The 17,750-nt window shown below is 40.6% G+C and overlaps 3 protein-coding genes across 4 annotated transcripts; 2 read left to right on the top strand and 1 right to left on the bottom strand.

Moving 5' to 3' along the window:
- The first annotated feature begins 63 nt into the window (after positions 1–63).
- LOC306970084 (mRNA decay activator protein ZFP36L1) lies at positions 64–3,133 on the top strand. 2 transcript variants are annotated; one of them, XM_079565922.1, is made up of 2 exons: positions 64–229; positions 1,058–3,133. In XM_079565922.1, exons 1-2 carry the CDS (start codon positions 176–178, stop codon positions 2,231–2,233), a joined length of 1,230 nt encoding a protein of 409 aa, XP_079422048.1. In that variant the 5' UTR covers positions 64–175; the 3' UTR covers positions 2,234–3,133. The 2 variants fall into 2 exon arrangements, with proteins under 2 accessions (XP_079422048.1, XP_079422047.1); XM_079565921.1 differs by having other exon boundaries at positions 1,055–3,133.
- A 5,717-nt stretch (positions 3,134–8,850) lies between these two features.
- Positions 8,851–16,932, bottom strand: trappc6bl (trafficking protein particle complex subunit 6B, like). The gene is made up of 8 exons (XM_079575240.1): positions 16,929–16,932; positions 10,505–10,563; positions 10,190–10,287; positions 9,825–9,892; positions 9,624–9,741; positions 9,463–9,546; positions 9,274–9,367; positions 8,851–9,197 (listed from the first exon to the last, which is right to left on the bottom strand). Exons 3-8 carry the CDS (start codon positions 10,283–10,285, stop codon positions 9,166–9,168), a joined length of 492 nt encoding a protein of 163 aa, XP_079431366.1. The 5' UTR covers positions 10,286–10,287; positions 10,505–10,563; positions 16,929–16,932; the 3' UTR covers positions 8,851–9,165.
- Positions 10,628–11,999, top strand: bloc1s3 (biogenesis of lysosomal organelles complex-1, subunit 3). The gene is made up of 5 exons (XM_079570582.1): positions 10,628–10,695; positions 10,791–10,903; positions 10,986–11,166; positions 11,595–11,695; positions 11,772–11,999. The coding sequence occupies exons 2-5, from the start codon at positions 10,793–10,795 to the stop codon at positions 11,955–11,957; spliced, it is 579 nt and encodes a 192-aa protein (XP_079426708.1). The 5' UTR covers positions 10,628–10,695; positions 10,791–10,792; the 3' UTR covers positions 11,958–11,999.
- Positions 16,933–17,750: the final 818 nt, after the last annotated feature.

Genomic DNA, 17,750 nt, shown 5'->3' with positions numbered 1-17,750 from the left:
GTCAGAGCTGAGGGCGGGGCCAGCTGCACTGTTAGGTTTTAAATCCACACGTGGTCCTCTCCACCGCTTCATTAGCACCTCCGCAATCTGAAACTTCTGATCGACCCATGCCAACGGGGCTAGCGCCGCGGGGCACTCGGGATCACGCCAAGAAAGAGCTCTAAAGCGCAGCACAATGCCCTCGTACTCTCCCAACCAGCTCACCGACCTGGAAGAACTGATGTGCAAGGTAAGAAAAGTCGCGGAGAAAAGTTTAGCGGAGCAAGTTAGCTCGTGAATTACGTGCGTCAGGCGGCGTCAGTGTTAGCCTAGCCGTTCTGCTAACGCCGTTGTTGTGTTTCTACAAACTTTTATGCTCGACTTTGGGATCGCAACGGTTTGTGTCTTTTACCTGTTTACCATAGTTTCTTGTTTATTTATGTGTTGCTTACGATGATATGGAGGTACATGTGTATCTAAACTTTGTATCTAAACTTTGGGCGAAGTGGTTGTTTTTATGCATTCATTCTCTTTCGTGCAGCTGTGTTTTTTGCCGAGTTTTGTGAACGGACAGTGAGGTTTGTTTACAAGAAGTATTACAATGGGCCAAGTGAGAAGATGGGTTTCAAGTATGGTCATGGTTGTTGATGCGGATTTGATCGTGGACAAATGTTTTGCTGTCGCCTTGGTTGACACCACCAAGTCTAAAACAAGTGTGAAACTACTGACATACTGACGCCAAGTTTCGTAGCTACTGTTTTACAACTACAATGCTGATTTCTTTACCAGTGTTCAGTTTAAAGGCAGCCTTTACTCGAATGGCAGTGTCAAAATAGTGCAACCGTTGCATTTTGTTGATATTGTTGTTTTACTATTTCCAACATCATGACACTAATTCCCAGGTGTTGATTTTGATTTTTGCAAAGTAATCTTTCCAAATTGATCTGCGTGTGTCCAAAACAAACATAACAGTCAGCACACTTGAAGACACACTTTAACTTTAATTTAATTTTTTAATTGAATTAAAAATTTGATTTCAATCTAATTGTTTGTTTTTTCTATCTTCACCAAACAGCAGCTGCTGGGCTTTGACTTGATGGAGCAGAACAGGCCTCTCTCGATGGCAATGAAAACGCCGGGCTACATTGGTCAGCGGAGCAACTCCTCATTCTCCCTTTCCTCACTGTGCCTTTCCAGTGAGTCTTCAGATGACATTTTCCCATCCTCCAATCAATGGAGACAGCCACCAGACAGCCCCCTGTCCTCTCAGCTTCCCAACCCAGCACAATGGGGAAAGGCGGGTTTTCTGGCCCAGCGTTCCATCAGCATGGTGGAGACCAACAGCCTGGCTGCTGCAAGTCTCTGCTGGCCTATGAGTGAACTGAAACATGCCCAGTGTGACCTCAGCCCAACAGCATTAAGTAGCTCCTCTCTGTCTGCCTCCTCTGTCTCCACTGCATCCTCCTCATCACGCTATAAGACTGAACTGTGTCGCTCATTCACTGAGAATGGCCTCTGCAAGTACGGAAGCAAATGCCAGTTTGCACACGGAATGGAGGAACTGCGGGACCTCAACAGACACCCCAAGTACAAGACGGAGCCATGCCGCACTTTCCACACCATTGGCTTCTGTCCCTATGGAATGCGCTGCCACTTTGTGCACAACAATGAGGAGGAGAACAAGCAGTCCTCTTCCACATCATCTTCCACTGGCGTTCCCGCACAGGCCACTTCTGCACGCCCCAACAGACCTCCCCTCGTCCGACACAGCTTCAGCTTTGCTGGGTTCCCCTCTGCTCCACAGCAGAGCCTGCAGCCTGTTCTCCCAGCTCATCTTGGCCCTGCTTTCACACGTGCCCCTTCTGCCTCACCCCCAGCCTGTGCTGACATCACCGATCTGCTGTCCCAGGCCTTCCTGGAGCTGGACACAGCCTTTGAGGCCTCACCTGCCCATCAGCAGTTTCAGCCCCCACAGGGCCAGGCCTGTGCAGGTGACCCACGTTCTCCATTCCTGCCGTCTCCAGACTCGGGCTGCTCTTCCCCCACGCTGAGGCAGAGCCCAGGGGCCACCGGAGTCTTTGGACCCCTGGGCACCAGATCTCTGTCCTACACCTCCCTGTCAGACCAGGACCAGGATGGAAGCAGCTCCAGCAGCTCTCTCAGTGGCTCCGATCCGAACGAAGCAAGCGGCAAACGCTTGGCTGTGTTTAGTCAGCTCTCTGTCCCTGAAGAATCTGCAGCCTTCTTTCTTTAAGCTGCACTGTGTCTCACACTCACAAATACGGTGTGATTATCAAGCCTTCAGTGCACACCCTCAACAGAGACTGGACTGATCTTTTCGATGTCTGAACTGTATCTGTGTAGTGTCAAAAACTAACAATTCCTTTTAGAACATGTGGTGAATTTCTGTACATTACAAACCACCGTCATAATGTGTTGCCACCTACACCTAAAGAAAAACCTATCAGGGTAGAGCTTTTATAGTCCTGTTAAGTGTTGATGCTTTATCAAAGCAGTGTTCTGACACCGCAAATTGCAAGTTATTGTAATCACAGTGTGATTGGTCACAGAACGGCCTGTTAAGTCCAACCACACCAGTATTTTATATTTCTATCAACCGAATGATCCAATATGTGACAAAGCCAAAGACATCTGTTTGTAGCGTTTGATAATGGCCTTTATTCAGTGTTTCCCGTTAACGGTACACAGTATTGTTTCTACGCTGGAGAGATTGTTTCCTCACAGTGGAGTCAGAGGTTCTGTTTACATCTCTGCCCCGATGCCTGAATGTTTTTAAATCCAACTGAAGTGCCTGTAGAGTTGTAGAGCAGGACATGTTACACTGTTGTTTTCCTCAGTTTTCTTTGTGAAGTCGGACGAGTTGATGAATTAGTTAAGCTATTGCAGAGGAGTGCATTATTGACTGCGACGACTGCAATGTCTTTTTTGCCTACTTCTTTGCAACGATTAAAAAAGTATATTTATTGACCTCTAAACTATGGTGCTAATGTAAATTTTATGTGATAAGCACAGACATTCCTGGGATTGGGAGTTGATTACCATTTTCTCCACAAGCAGGCATGGCCATGACTTTTTTTCCCTGTATTTTTTTCTGTTTTGAAACACTCACTCCAACCCGTATTTTGGTGTTTTCTTTGATGGGTAGCATTCTGGTTGCATGCTCTTGAACTGTGCATCCAGGTCAGCTACGATCCAAGCTATAGGTCCAGCATACTGTAGTGTTAGCCTAGTGTTTTAAAAATGTTACCTGGCTGTTTGTTTCAGATGTAGCTGGTTTAGATGAACGGATATGGTGCTGTTACTGCTCTATTTAAAAATTGCCTTTTCATCAACTTGTTTTGACACCTGTTTAGTGTTAAAGGTGATAATCCTTAGTAAATTAATTTCTTTAATTTATTTTAACGTATTTATAGAGGACTTTGAGTTGTTAATGCTTGTATCAAGTTTAATATATTTGGTTTATTTTTGCTCTTTTGTACTGGAAATAAAGTTTTTGTTTTTTTTTAATGTTCACGTGTTTTATTTTGGCTTTTGTAATCACCTTTACACCGTGATGCCATTGACACCTTGTTTTGATGAACCGGTAGCTGTTTTGTGAATGAACTTGAGTCAATTACTTAAATCATTTGAAACTCATTAAAAATACTTTATTGTTTCACTGACTTGACAATTGGAGCTATTCTTAAGGATCAAAGTATCTACTGTGTTAAACAATGCAGCATCAGAGACGGCTCTATATACATTGAACTCAGTGGTGACTTCTGAATGCAGTATAGCTCTTGAATCTACTCCAGAAGACTCTAGTGATATACTATATAACATAGTACTTACAACTATTCAAGAAAGGCCAGTCTACTTTAAAGATGTGTTGTGAATTGCAGTGCTGGGGCCCCACCCATATCTAGCCAAATCTATGCAAATTTCTACCAGATGCCAACTGATAAATAACAGTCTGTTGTGGGTATGTGGCGGCAGTTTGGAGTAATTCAGCCATACTAAAACACATTCACTTTACATTCTTTTGAAAACTGCAGTGTGTACTGCTGTTTTATTCATTCTTGATAAACGTGTAAGTAGTAGTACAGTAAGAATTTAAGAAGTTAATCCAAATGATTTCTATAAATTAAAAAGTTGCTTTGTGTGAGTAACTTGAGTGCTACAGACTTATTCATGTTTCAAAATAGTTAAGATAAAGCACACATATTACGTATAATGAGCTTTTATCACATAGATTTACCTAACATGGGAAGAGAAGTGTCACTAAAGTATATGTAAAAGTATTGATATAGTTGCTAAAACTTGTTGGCCATGAAAAAGTACTCGCTGGCTCGAGTCCAAGTCATGTAAAACAGAAAATACAGTTTAAAATTCCTTTACATCTCAATTGATTATCATCCAGATCCAAGATTTTTTTTTTTACTAAATACTCTGGAGAGCTAACTGTAGGAGGACAGCTGGTTAAATTGCATGTGTGTGTAGTCATGCCAGCAAGATTTCATGTGGAGATAAGCAGTCTTTTGTTAGGGGTTTAATCTGACCAAACCCAAGACTTCCAACAGCCCAGGCCCCCTCCCTCTCCACTCTATCCAACTGTCCCTCTCCCCTCCACTGCTTTTATCCTGCGCTTTCTCTTCATCCCCTGCTTCTCTCCAATTACATGGACTCACCTCTGCCTTAGACGGCAGGTCTGATCTGCTGACTCACTGCAGCCTCGATCCAGCGATTTAGCAGAGAGACTCAAAAGACGACCATAAAATTATTCATCTTTTTTGAAAAATATCATTACAAATGCTATTTACTTGTGAAAGTGTCACTATAAACGCTCTGTTTCATGTAATAACATTGTAACAGTATTGTGTTAATAGGAATTCTCAGTATATTTAGTTACAACTATACCTTTTCACTTGCCTCAAAATAAACTAATAATCATGAATTTAGACATTGTAGGATATATACATATGTCCTAAACTATAATTCTGTTTGACCATAATAATACTTTTGAATGGGGAGAGCACACAAGAGCAGAAATCAACATTGATTCCTTAAATAACTTTACTGCCACAATCACAGCCCCTAATATCTAGTTCTAGTAGTATGACTTTTAAAGGTAACAGCCCCTAATATCTAGTTCTAGTAGTATGACTTTTAAAGGTAACAGCCCCTAATATCTAGTTCTAGTAGTATGACTTTTAAAGGTAAATGTGGTTAAATTAAGTCCTCGTTTTGACACACTATAGTCCCCGTCTCATCAGAAGTTTGGAATGTATTTATTTTCCCAATTGTGCTCACACAAATACTCCATGACTTGATAAATCTAACCTTATAGTTTGTACTATAGCCTAACTGTTTGAAGTCATGACAGAAGCATTTTTACATCTCTATTATGTGATTCTCGTGAAAGTTGAAAGTGACTTGATGTGGCAGTTTTCCCCAAGGCCATTTCACACAACAGGTATTATCTTGTTACAGTTAACGCGAGCTGGGCTGGATGTCTGCCGGTGATTAGTGGCTGTCAGGGGGCTTTGGAGCTATGTGCGCTGCATGCTTTATTGTGTCTGATAGGCATTCTCCCACACTCCTGCCCTGTGGGACAGAGGAGAGGCGAGGCAGATGGCCGCATTCAGGTCCACCGCGGGTCAACATATGGCCCGGAGAGACAAAGTTGGTGTTTGTGTGCGCGCAAAAGGGGATTCTCACTTTTACTATGCATGAGTGGCGGAGGGCTGAATGGGCGGCTAAGGGAAGGAAAAGGGAAGGAAAAGGTAATAAGCGGGGGTAGAGAGAGAGAGAGAAAAGAAGAGGGAGATAAAGACAATTGGGTGTGGATGAAAGTGGGCGTCAGACTGTGGGATTGTGCATGTTGTTAAAGCACCACAGCACACTGGGAAAACAGACAATCTTTTTGGAGCCCTTGTACAAAAAGGCAATAAAGTGTATTGATTTGCACCTAATTAAATCCTCTGTGTTTCTCACTCAGCTGAATCTCACACAGCAAGAAAAAATCTGTCCAATTGTAAGATAAAGTAGGGGGGGAATATGTGTTTAAGCACTATTCAGAATGGTCTAATTAGTGCTAACCATGTGCCAACTACAATATTACTTTGCAAACTTTATCTGGAAACAAAGCTTTTGCTGGGCATTTGTTGATACAGACGGGCAATGTTTTGAGATTAACCAAATCCCTTCTCCAATGCAGAAGTAGGAGTTCCCACTAAGTTTGCAAAGTGACCGGCGACACACACCAGTGCTGGAGTTTATTCATCTCCCTGGAATTCCTGTTTAAAGTGAGCATATATGTTGTGTGTGTATGTGAGAGTGAGTGGTGGGACTGATGGTGCGGATTGGCAGCCGCACTCCCGTCAGCCTACCTCAAGGCAGCTGTAAATGTAAATTGTCCATGTAAAGCTCTTTGTGACTATGTCTGTGAAGGCGCTACACAAATATATATTTATAAGAATGCTTTAGAATTTTATGACAAAAATGATAAAGTAATGAGTTTTTTGACAACTATTCAACTCATTGAGAGTAAAGATGGCACTGTGGTGATAACCTGTATTCATGTAGTTTTTATTGTTATTAGGGTATAGCTCAATACTGCATCAGTCTCTCATTCCCGCACTATACAAAAGCCCTCAGCCAGTCTAAGTGGACAGTGTTACTGAATTGTAGCAAGTCATCAATTTGAGAGAATGAATGCTGGGTTGAACTACCCCCTCCACCTGCATCTCCTTTCACTTCTTCTTCTTCTTTCTTCAGGTCCTGAAACGCTCCCCCATGGTTGATCTTCCACCCCTCCCCTCTGCATTGAACGGGCCTCCTTCTTTGTTGGGTGTAAGGCTTGACATTGTGATGCAGGCCAGGGGAGTGGAGCGGTGCAGCGCAGTGGGAAGGACTCGACAGCTGTTCTCCCGGATTTCAGCGGCGGTTCCCGGAGAGAAGCGTCCAAACCTCTGGGCCGCGGACCTCTCACTGTTTTTTTAATGAGGTGACAATAATACAGTACATGTACAGTAGAGGCCACATAATCCGAGGTTCAGATGACGAATGTTGACTAGAGAAATGTTCAACTGTAAGTAATCGTTACCTACAGAAAAGCATCTCCATGGAGACGAGCTAGTGATGTCACATTTCCAGAAAAGTTACGAGTCAGGTATATAAAATCATTGTGTGTATTTCATCTGCTGAAATGTTATATTTTTAAGTTTATGCGATGGTTTACAGTGTATAGGGCCCTCAAACACCAAAAAGTCTCAAGGGGAATATATAAGGGGAAAAAAATATTTCAATATGGATTTCTATAATAATAAACTGAGAGATCAAGAATAGAAGTAAACTGCAGCGCTTGAAAAAGTTATTTGTAATATCCACTGCAGCACTCTCTGCTTCTGCTTGAGCTGCCCAAACCTGGCCCCTCCCCTTTAATAAACTTCATCCCCAGAGCCTCCTTTAGTGGCTCACCATTCTTTGCTTCTTATTTTACCCTTGTCCGCTTTTTCAAATCTCTTCCAATAGGCCTCCAGAGCTGCCCACTCCCCTCCTTGCAAGAACTATTCGCTGCTAATCCCTATTTTAACTTTCTTTTTTTTTCTCTCAGAGGATTTGGGTTAAGAGTTTAATGGCTTGCAACAAACAAGGCAAACGAGTTCAGGGTAGTCAGGAGCTATTCAGTTGATTTCAATTATTTTCTCCAAAACATCATGAAAGTTGCATTGTATCTTCAGTATTTCTTGTTAACCTAATGGAGAGCACTTCGGTTAAGTGGCCCGTTATCAGAAATGACTTAACACTAGATTAGGCGCATTGAGTTGCCTTGTGTGCGAAATGCGCGGTATAAATAAAGTTGCCTTGCCTTGCCTAGATTAAGGCCGAAGTGTTTACTGTATAAAACACAGCAGAGGTATCGAGTGTTGACCACTATGTAGCATTGCATTTTCATTGAATAGTCCAAAATAGATAAACAAAAAAATTATTGTCATTCCTTTCATAAAACGCTCTCTCCATGCAAAAGTTCAGGATATGAGTTTATTTAACACCAAGTTTAAGAAAAAAAGAAAGATCTATAAAACAATATAATTTACTTCATGAATAAAAGTGTGGGACGTTTAAGGTTGTGACTTTCTGTACTTCCAATACCTGGAGGCAAATCAATTAACTTTTAAGGAAACCATAGTACTATACAAATACAGGTGAAAATTAGAATATCGTTCAAATGTTCATTTATTTCTGTAATTCAACTTAAAATGTGAAACTAATATATGATATAGACTCATTACATGCAAAGTGACATATGTCAAGCCTTTATTTGTTATAATTTTGATGATTATGGCTTACAGTCCATTTTCAAAATATTCTAAACAAGCTGAGCCATTATAATCAAAATGATAAGAAAAAAGTACTTGGTCAGTTCCTCACTTTCTATTGGATTTCGGGCCAAATACTTTTCCCCCCACATATCTCATTTTAATGTAATGAGTTGAATAACAGAAATTAATGCACTTTTTAAACGATATTCTAATTTTCCGCGTTTCGCCTGTAAATGTGAGCTCTTACAAGCGCCTGACCCATAATCTGTATTCCTTTCGACTGACATTATGGACTTGCCACCAGAACAAAGTTTACATGTACAAAGGCTGCACAAAGACAGAGTATGTGGACAGGAAATGCAACAGGCTGCATCATATGTGTCCCTCTGGTGGTACAAATCGGTAACTAACTGCAGCCAAAAAAAAAAGTTACAATTGACTATGTTTAATAAATTATTATAAGCTTCTTTATGATTCCAACTTTGTGAGTATGTTGTTTAAAAGTCAGTTTGGAAATGTTATAGTAAAAAAAAAATGCATTGTTTTAATTTGAATACAATTGGGATTCCTTAACGATATTACATACAAGACTTTCTGCACATAAGGGATAAAATATAAGGTGTGTTTTAATAGTATGATAATTATTTCTTGTTCACACAACATATTCTTGTTTGTTTGAATTGTTATGTAACTGATGGCTTTAAAACAACACCTCTCCAAGATGTCAAAAACTGAACAGAAATTCAGCCGATGAGTTCACAGATTTGATTTCTCTAACCTTGAATAACTTTTCCAGTAGTGACAGGTGACACCTTTCTTTTCTTTTCTTTTCTTACACAGAATGACATCGACAAGAAAGCAATCATAATTTCTGGATCACAACCTGGAATTTACCTGAAGAAGAATAAAAACCAAGTTAGTGACTGAATGTAGAGCAGCTGAGTCTTCTTTATATTCGGATCATACTTACAGGATGGCATAATCGAGACTTCAGCAGTTACCACACTTTCCAATCCGAGATTAGACAGAGCTCCTCTCACTACACCACATGAAAATGCCAGGTACTGATGGAAAAACAGATATGAATTAAGACATATGTATGTAGCTATTATTATTATTAATGGTACAGGTATATTTTAACAGAGTGTTACAATCTTACCTTAGGTGCCTGATCCAAGTACTGTTTTCCATTGGATAACTGTGTCAAAAAGGTAAATTTGTTGTCTTGAAGTACATAGGTGCCCTTTTGAAACAGAAAAAGATTATATGAGGTTATGCATTATTGTGACGTGAGCGCCTGCATCTGCTGAGGATATTTACCTGATGGTTTGTTCTGAGGTTGTCGACCTGCCTCCTGAACACTTTAGTCCAGAAGTCTTTACAGACAAACTTCATGATATCAAGCTCATCTTTAAAGCTGGGAGAGTCCCGGGTCAGCCTGACCAATAGAAACATGTTATCAGCTACAAAATTCAATGAACCCAAAGATTGTACTCAGTGTCTAAAAGAATGTGCACAAACCTTTCAATAATGCCCTGTCCCACTCTGAAGCCCATGTTCTCCAGAACAGATATGCACTGACCTCTTTCCTGTAACGGTGGAAGGAAGTATATGATAGTTTAATTAGTTAGATTAATTTGTTTAATTTAGGCTTTTGGCAAGTACAGACACATTTAATGTTTTTACCCATTTACCTATTTACAGATTTACCTATTTGCCCAATTACAATTATTTAATTTTCATGTATTATATTTTAACAGGCATCACTCATTTTTCAATGGTAATGGCAGCAAGACACAATAGATGGCTTTTCCAAACAAAAGAAGAAGAGTTTAACAGGATGACTAATATTTCATTGTTGACAGCAGTGTGTGAATGAAACCCACCTTGCTGTCCATGTCCCCTTTACTGCCTTGCTGTTCCTTGTAAACATGCGACACGATCTCCATATGGAGGAATTCAAACAGAACCTCGTCTGCCATTTCTGAAAACACACGATCATAAAAATAATACAGGAACACATCTCTTTCCTGTCTCTCGTGGCATTTTTAGATGGTTAGCATACTAGCTTGTTTTGTAGCATGCCAGATCTGGGTTGGCTGTAACTGTAGCATTTTAGATGACACTGCAGCTGCATGTCTAAGTGATACCAAACTAAAACCATGCGATTTACTTTCATTAAAATATGAAAATAACCATACCTGCACAAAAATGGTGAAATATTCGCTTCACAACAACCACAACACTTCTGCTTCCGGGGAGCAGTTTCTTCCACCAATCGCTGCACAGTTCGTCGATGTCACGTGACATAGAGGTTTGACATTGGATTGGCTGTTTAAAAGGAGACTTCCTTGATGCTCATGTGATTCTTGTTTGTTACGTAGAATTGAAGGTTTGGTTCTCTGTTTTTCTGACAAACATACACGTATTTTTATTTGCTGTATCAAAAGTGTGGACTAAAGTGTTTATAGGTGTGTCTTTATCCAGTTATGTCCAGATACCCGATAGTAGTTCAGGGCGAAGCCTCTGAGACGGACTCGGATGATGAAGTGTACATCACCTCTCTGCCTCCTCCTCAAATGACCACAACAGGAGCCAAGGTTTCACCTCTTCTTGTGTGGACTTCATGGGTTTGATAAGTGCCTACCGGAGTGTGACCCTAACTTTGTTGCCTTTGCGCAGGTGGCTGGAGAGGCTTCAGAAACAGACAGCGAGGGCGAGCAGTCACACCAGAGCGCCACACTGAGCCCCGAGAGTGCACAGATATTAAAGAGAGACCTGCCTCCTCTAATTGTGGTCAGAGACCACCCAGGCATACAGTCAGTGGTGGAGGACAGACCTAGTCCCACACATCATCATCACGGTGAGCAGCATAGACAATTATTTTAAACATAGAGCACAGTGTTAGGTAGTTGTCTCATTGTACAGTAACATGCTAAAGTGATTAAAGATTTGGCAAGACTCAAATGTGCATGCTTCAATTTATGAAAAAGTCTACCAACTGGGTACTCCTGTACAAGATCCTGGTTTGAGATTTACTTGTGGCACATTTCTGTACCTGTGCGCCAAGTAAATAAAGTCACTATTGGTTGTGTTCACACCTACATCATTTGATCCGGTTAAAACAAAGCGGAGTGAAGATATGAAACTTTCATCTGAATCAAACAATCAAAACAAAATATCCATGACATACACCTACTTCTATTGTCTGGTTGTGAAACAATTTATCTATCAATGGTTACAGTGAAATAAATTGTGCTTATTTACTCATCTATGTTAATGTTGAATCAGGTGACACACTGTTGCAACAAAAGCTACAGGAGTCAAACCACCGTTTGTATTCTGATGTTGGACAAAACCTCCGTCATGTGTATGGCAATGCCAGTCGAGAGGTAAGCAGATCATAATAGGCATTGATTAAAACGCATTTAAAAGGTCCAGAAGTCATTTGAACTGTTTTGTATCCAGATCCGCACTGCAACAACCCAGCTAAATGCTTCCCAGGGAGCCATCATCAACGCGTCCCATAGCATCCGCCTGATCCTGGATGACCTGAAAGCGGTGTCAGAGAAAATTGACATAATCACCAGCTGCCAAATACTACCGGACATCAATATGAGGCAAACAGAGATTGTGACCCCTCCTTTATCTTGATAATGTGAAAATAGAACTATTGCATAAAATACTAATGTACATTTTTTATTATTATTCACTCCCTTAACCAGAGAACAGCAATATTTGATTTATTGATTCCAGATTATTCATTATCCTGTATCCTTGATATGCATTTATTTATGATAATAAATTAATTGACCACTGTAACTGAGGAAAAAGCTTCAGAGATTTTGTGTCAGTTTCCCATTTCGCAATAATTTCCAATATTTTGGCAATTTAAAATAATCAAACCTGATACATGCGTTCACATTTCAGATACAAGATACAAAACAACAATCTAAAAAGAAAACCAGACCCGTTAATCTGAGTATTCTTTTTTTAATTTTCAATCAAGCACATAGCTTTAATTGATAAAAACACATCATGTAAAAAGCTCTGAACCCGTTCGTCTCTTCTGAATGCTAGTCAAATATTTACAGTGATTACAGAGCCATTTGCCTTTTAAATGTGCACTACAGAATAGAAATTAAACAGATTTAATGTTATTGCTTCAATCATAGACAAATGATTGTGCAAACTGCAGGATGGTTGCAGAGCACATGTATCTGTATTCCACTTATAAAAGCATGTGTATTGAGTGGGCATTGTTAGACTGGTGTGTAGAGATAGATGAAGACGACCACCAGCAGGTTGAGCACTGTCGCCACGATCCCCACAAAACCAAACATGTGCTCAGAGTCCACCTCGCAGCAGCCAGACGGACTGTCCCCCTGGGGATATTACATAAGGTGTGATTTCACTGCAAGCAACATCAGCACAGAAGATTTTTGTTTTCCCATTTCTACCACAAGGTGGAGCCGCGAGATAAGGCTAGTAGAGGACTAATGGATTTGTGGTTTGCCTTATCTGTTACAATTATTATACTAAAACACCTTAATAACAAAGGAAGTGTTGGTAAATTCATAAATTATTGCTTACCTCTGTGCTGCTGGTTTCTTTCTCATTCCTTCTATCAACATCCATATTAGAGCAGAAGTACATAAGGACTTTGAAAGACAATACTTTCAATTTAAAATAATGTCCAATTTGCAGTTCAAATTCTGTCAAATTGATATGTTATAAATTAAATTAGTATAATTCCATAAATCTCCTGTAATGGCTTTTGCTTTGAACAGCTGTGTTGTTGCAGCCTCTGCATTGTATCCAATATATACCCACGGACTCAAAAATCCACCTATATCAATGACGTCACACTTTGCTTTGGTCAGCGGGCGGTCATTTTAATCATGGTTATTTTCCATACATGACCATGCATTACCATTGAGTACATAGCCTACCTACATATGCACAAACAAAATGTACTAAAAGCTGCAAAAAAGACATAATTGTGTCCCATATTACAATATTGTGTGATGGTATGAACAATAGCCGGTTCCCATCAGTCACATTTATTTGAAGAGAGATCCTCTGAGGCTTCATTAGGGGATCTCCAGGGTCAGAGGTGAGAGTCATTTACACCTGTGCGTTGTCGCACAGATTGCCAGAGAGTTATTAAGAATAAACAGGGTCATTGACAGACTTGCTGGGGTCCAGGGCAATAAGGTTTCACATGCCCACCCAACCTCCTCCCATAATAAAAGTAATAGATAATAGGCTCATTCATTAGCCCGCTGGTCCTAGGAAAACTTGGTTAACTCCCAAAGACTCCAAAACCATGTAAGATCCTTGAGCGTTCACATGTTTTTTCAGGGATGAAGAGTTTGCATTATTGCCTGTTCATGCACTTGTGTGTGTTAGGCCTCTGTGAGCAAAGCAGCTGAGTAATTTGGAAAGGTGCCTGAAAACATTTAGGACAGTGGCAAATGATGAACACGGATATGTGTGGAGAGTCTGTGTTTGCTTTTGATAAACACTTTGCCATACAAATACATAGTACTATCTACTGTACCAAGACTCTAGGGTCAACTTTGTTTCTGTATTGAACTGGCTTCACAAATCACATTGCAATGTTTCTGATATATCGCAATTAGATGTTTTCCCAAGCCCAACAGACAAAACAAATGTTGTTGTTTTTTGCCACAGCTGCATTTAGGGATGATGTTAAACAACAGAACAAGCTGGTTGACAAATAATTTATTTGGACAAGAAAATTTAGGGAAAGTATTACATTTGGAAAGTTTTGCAATTGTGATCGTGAGTGTTTGTAGAGGTCTAAAATACGACTTTAGTTGATATTAAACATCTTTGACCTCTTGTACTTGCAATTTGCTGATTGCATTGATTTTGATTTTGCCCTGGTATTTTGTTGGAGAAAAACTGCATATAAATTATATATAATATATAAAAAGCTATATATAAAACTTTCTAGCCTACCTACTAGCTTTGGCACTGTGTGTTCGTGCTTGAGGAGATGGAGTGCATTTGTGCAGTGTGTGACTCAGTGGGTCTTTTCCTACAAGCTTGACTGACTGTCCTTGGGTATTGTTACACTCAACAGGCAAGTAGGACATTATATTAGTGTTTACATAAAACATCTTTCCTAGTTCCAGTGACAGTGGCTCCGGGCTCAGTGCTAGAGATGGGGCTCACGCTTGAGTTGGCCAACTAACTAAAGACTAAAATAGAAACAGCACAAATGATAGAGTATAAGCATTAAAAGAGTGGGCCGCATTTTCTTAGTGGACATCATGCTGCGAGTAAAGACTAACTTATTGCATTATAAGATCATGCCCCATTACTTATTGGTATTTGGAGATGGTCGGTTGGTATATATGTGTGTTGGGAGTGGAGCGCAGGTCACTGGCCGTCTCATGGGGCGCCCGAGGACACGCTGTTAGTTTATCTGGCTGAATGAACATGGCTGAACACAACAGCGCTGGTCTCCCCCAGCCGCAACACGCTACTGGAGGAGAACCACTCCAAATGCTGCTTCGTGCCAAGGCAGATGTGTTACTCTGTCGGTAAGGCATCATTACTGTATTGTGAAAGAAATATTCAGATAGTAGTTCAACAAAGTCCTTCTTATTTCCTTTTCAGTTATGTACGGCTTACTCTTGTACACACCATGGTCTGGTTGATTGTCCTGTTGGCGTTTTTCAAGAAAAAACAATCACTTCCCTAATGGTGGAGGCATTTATGTATAAAGCCCTTTACAACACTCAGGTTCACCAGACACTTCACACACAACAACAACAACGTCACATGATCATTTTGAGGAAGTATGCAAAACTGGGAACACTCAGAAGAATGTAATTGCCCATTTAAGTCCAAGCTATGATAAAAGAACCTCACAAATCGTATTCCAGCAATGTGTTCATTTCCATTTCTGGCTTAGACTCTTAAATCCTCAGTGGCTGATAATCTTGCTCTACCACCTCAGTGCACAGAGAAGGAGGGACATGAAATGAGGATGCAGCCCGGCCCACTGACAGCTGCAAGAATAAGCCAGGGAAGGGAAAAGCCCAGAGGAACACAGGCTGCAGCTCCACAAGTCGTCCTGTGCTAATGAAAAGTGACTGCGCACACACACACAAGCACAAGCACACTGCAGCCGGGTTCCTCATTTAGTTATTCCAACTCATTTCAAAGGGTCTCTGAGCCAAAACACTCGAAGAAGTTTTCTCACTGGCTTCAAAGGCCCTGCACTTTTTGAAGACACAACACAGGGAATATTCTCACCAACTCGAGGGTGAATGAAAAAAATGCACTCTGCAAATAACCCAATAAACTCCCCCAGCACTACGGCACTTTCCCGTCTTTGTGAAATGAAGAGGTTGAGGTGATGGTTCTGCAGGTGTGGTGGAGTTGTGACAAGGTAAAATGCGGTTTCATTGATTGATTAGTGACTGAGTGAAACCTAACAGTCTGTAAAATATTAAACTGAGAGAGGACTTATCACTGACCCCTGTGCGAAAGCTTCCAAAAGTACAGCGGTTAGTGCTCGTGCTTCACAGCTAGAAGGTCCGGGTTCGATTCACACCTGGATGGGGCCTTTCTGTGTGGAGTTTGCGTGTTCTCCCCGTGTCTGCGAGGTTTCCTCCGGGTACTCCGGTTTCCCTACCACTAAAAACATGTACAATAGGTCAGGATGTGTGTTTGTGTGTTTGAGAGTGCGCATGCGGGACGACAGATGGAAATTCGCCCAAGGCTACAATCCGGTGTGGCTTGTTTACATGCATGAGACCCATGTATGTTCATCAACATGCACTGTCCCGACCGAATAAATCAATAAAAAAAAATAATAATAATAAAAAAAAACCTTTAAAGGAACAGGCAACCGTTTTTCCATACTGAGATATGTTCTTACCTGAGCTTAGACAAGTTGATACGTACCTGTCTGGTCTTTGTGTTTGCCTGTGAAAGAGCTTGGTCGCTTTTAACTTCACCCCATTTGGAGCTATAGGAATATACTGGGAGAGGCCAAATGTTAACAACATCTGTGGTCGTTTTGCGTGACTGAGCCACACACAAAGACCAGACAGGTATGTACCTTGTATTAAGTTGTTTCCCTTAATATGTAAATCCTTTCTGTAGTCCCTCTGGGGGAGATACAAGTGTTGATGGGATGATTGGAGGGTTTTTCATCTCCCCCTGGTGGCAAATGGTATAACGAGGAAGAAGCTAGCAGGATAACGGGCAAAGCTGACTGCGGGCTAGCGCCACTTTAGCAGTATTTACAGCCAAGTTTGAGTTAACAAAAATATCTCCACTGTTTAATTGGGTTGTGACACAAATGTTCGTGAGAGTAAATACTACGCTGACAGAAAAGTCAAAGGGAGAGAGGGATATTGTACATCCAATTACACAATGGAGATCGTTTTTTTTTCACCCAAACTTGGCTGTAAATACCGTTTAAATGGCGCTAGCCTGCAGTTAGCGTTGCCCGTTAGCCTGCTAGCTTCTTCTTCGTGATTCTATTAGCGTTTATTGTGCCTCCAACCCGATGCAGGCAAAGTTGCAATTGACTCTGTGTGTAACGTGAAATCTAAACAATGTCACCCAAGAAGTGACTTCCTGTTTCGGTCCAGCACACCAAAATAAAAGTACCATCTTATTCATTAGTTAAGCAGTTCATTTGTTCATCTTTCTTTCTGCCTATTAACAGACAAAACACTTCAAATGTGTGTATTTAGTTATATTCTTGTAATGTTGCAAGTACCTGCTGAACTCATCAATGAGACAAGCTGTGTGCTTTTATTTTGGCGTGCTGGATCAATCGTTGTTATGGTTTGAAGTTATGCACAGAGTCAATTGTTGTTTTCTGGCCAGAGACACCAGGGGGAGATGAATGACCCCAATCATCCCATCAACACTTATATTACCCCCAGAGGAACTACGAAAAGGATTTATTGAGGTAAACAAGTTACATAGTATTGCTTTCAGTGTGAGTTAAATGATACAAAAAACAACCTTCAAAAAAGAAGTTATTTAATCTTTATTGGCATTACATTTTTTACAGAAGTATATTTATATAAACATTACATGAAAATACACCAGATTTCACAGCATTTGTTCAATATTTGCTCAAGGTTTGCATCACTCCATTTGCACCGCTCTTTTTTCCCCCACTGCACCGAGATCAGAAGCAAAGCAAGGTTTTGTGAGATCTTTTTTTCACTTGCTTGACCCTATCGACTGGAATGTTTTTCAGTATACTCTGGATCACAAATTACAGAAAACTGCTCACATAGGCCTTTAACATACAATATTTTCTTGTGTAAAAGGCACCACCACTGACTGATCTTCCATATAGAGATATTTCAGAAAACATACACCTTTTTTACAAAAATTGGTAGAATAAATTTAGCTTTGTATAACTTTTAATTTTTATAA

Source organism: Gobius niger (genome assembly GCF_951799975.1).
Source record: "Gobius niger genome assembly, chromosome: 1".
In the NCBI taxonomy this organism is placed as follows: Eukaryota; Metazoa; Chordata; class Actinopteri; order Gobiiformes; family Gobiidae; genus Gobius; species Gobius niger.
This window is presented reverse-complemented; position numbering and strand designations above follow the sequence as displayed.

Excerpts from the sequence above, each read along its gene's own strand:
- LOC306970084 (XM_079565921.1), top strand. The coding sequence starts at position 176 with ATGCCCTCGTACTCTCCCAACCAGCTCACCGACCTGGAAGAACTGATG. Across the intron at positions 230-1,054 it reads TGGAAGAACTGATGTGCAAG|CAGCTGCTGGGCTTTGACTT; the intron begins GTAAGAAAAGTC and ends TTCACCAAACAG.
- trappc6bl (XM_079575240.1), bottom strand. The coding sequence starts at position 10,285 with ATGGCAGACGAGGTTCTGTTTGAATTCCTCCATATGGAGATCGTGTCG. Across the intron at positions 9,893-10,189 it reads AAGGGGACATGGACAGCAAG|GAAAGAGGTCAGTGCATATC; the intron begins GTGGGTTTCATT and ends CCACCGTTACAG. Across the intron at positions 9,742-9,824 it reads GGACAGGGCATTATTGAAAG|GCTGACCCGGGACTCTCCCA; the intron begins GTTTGTGCACAT and ends TCTATTGGTCAG.
- bloc1s3 (XM_079570582.1), top strand. The coding sequence starts at position 10,793 with ATGTCCAGATACCCGATAGTAGTTCAGGGCGAAGCCTCTGAGACGGAC. Across the intron at positions 11,167-11,594 it reads TCCCACACATCATCATCACG|GTGACACACTGTTGCAACAA; the intron begins GTGAGCAGCATA and ends ATGTTGAATCAG. Across the intron at positions 11,696-11,771 it reads ATGGCAATGCCAGTCGAGAG|ATCCGCACTGCAACAACCCA; the intron begins GTAAGCAGATCA and ends TTTTGTATCCAG.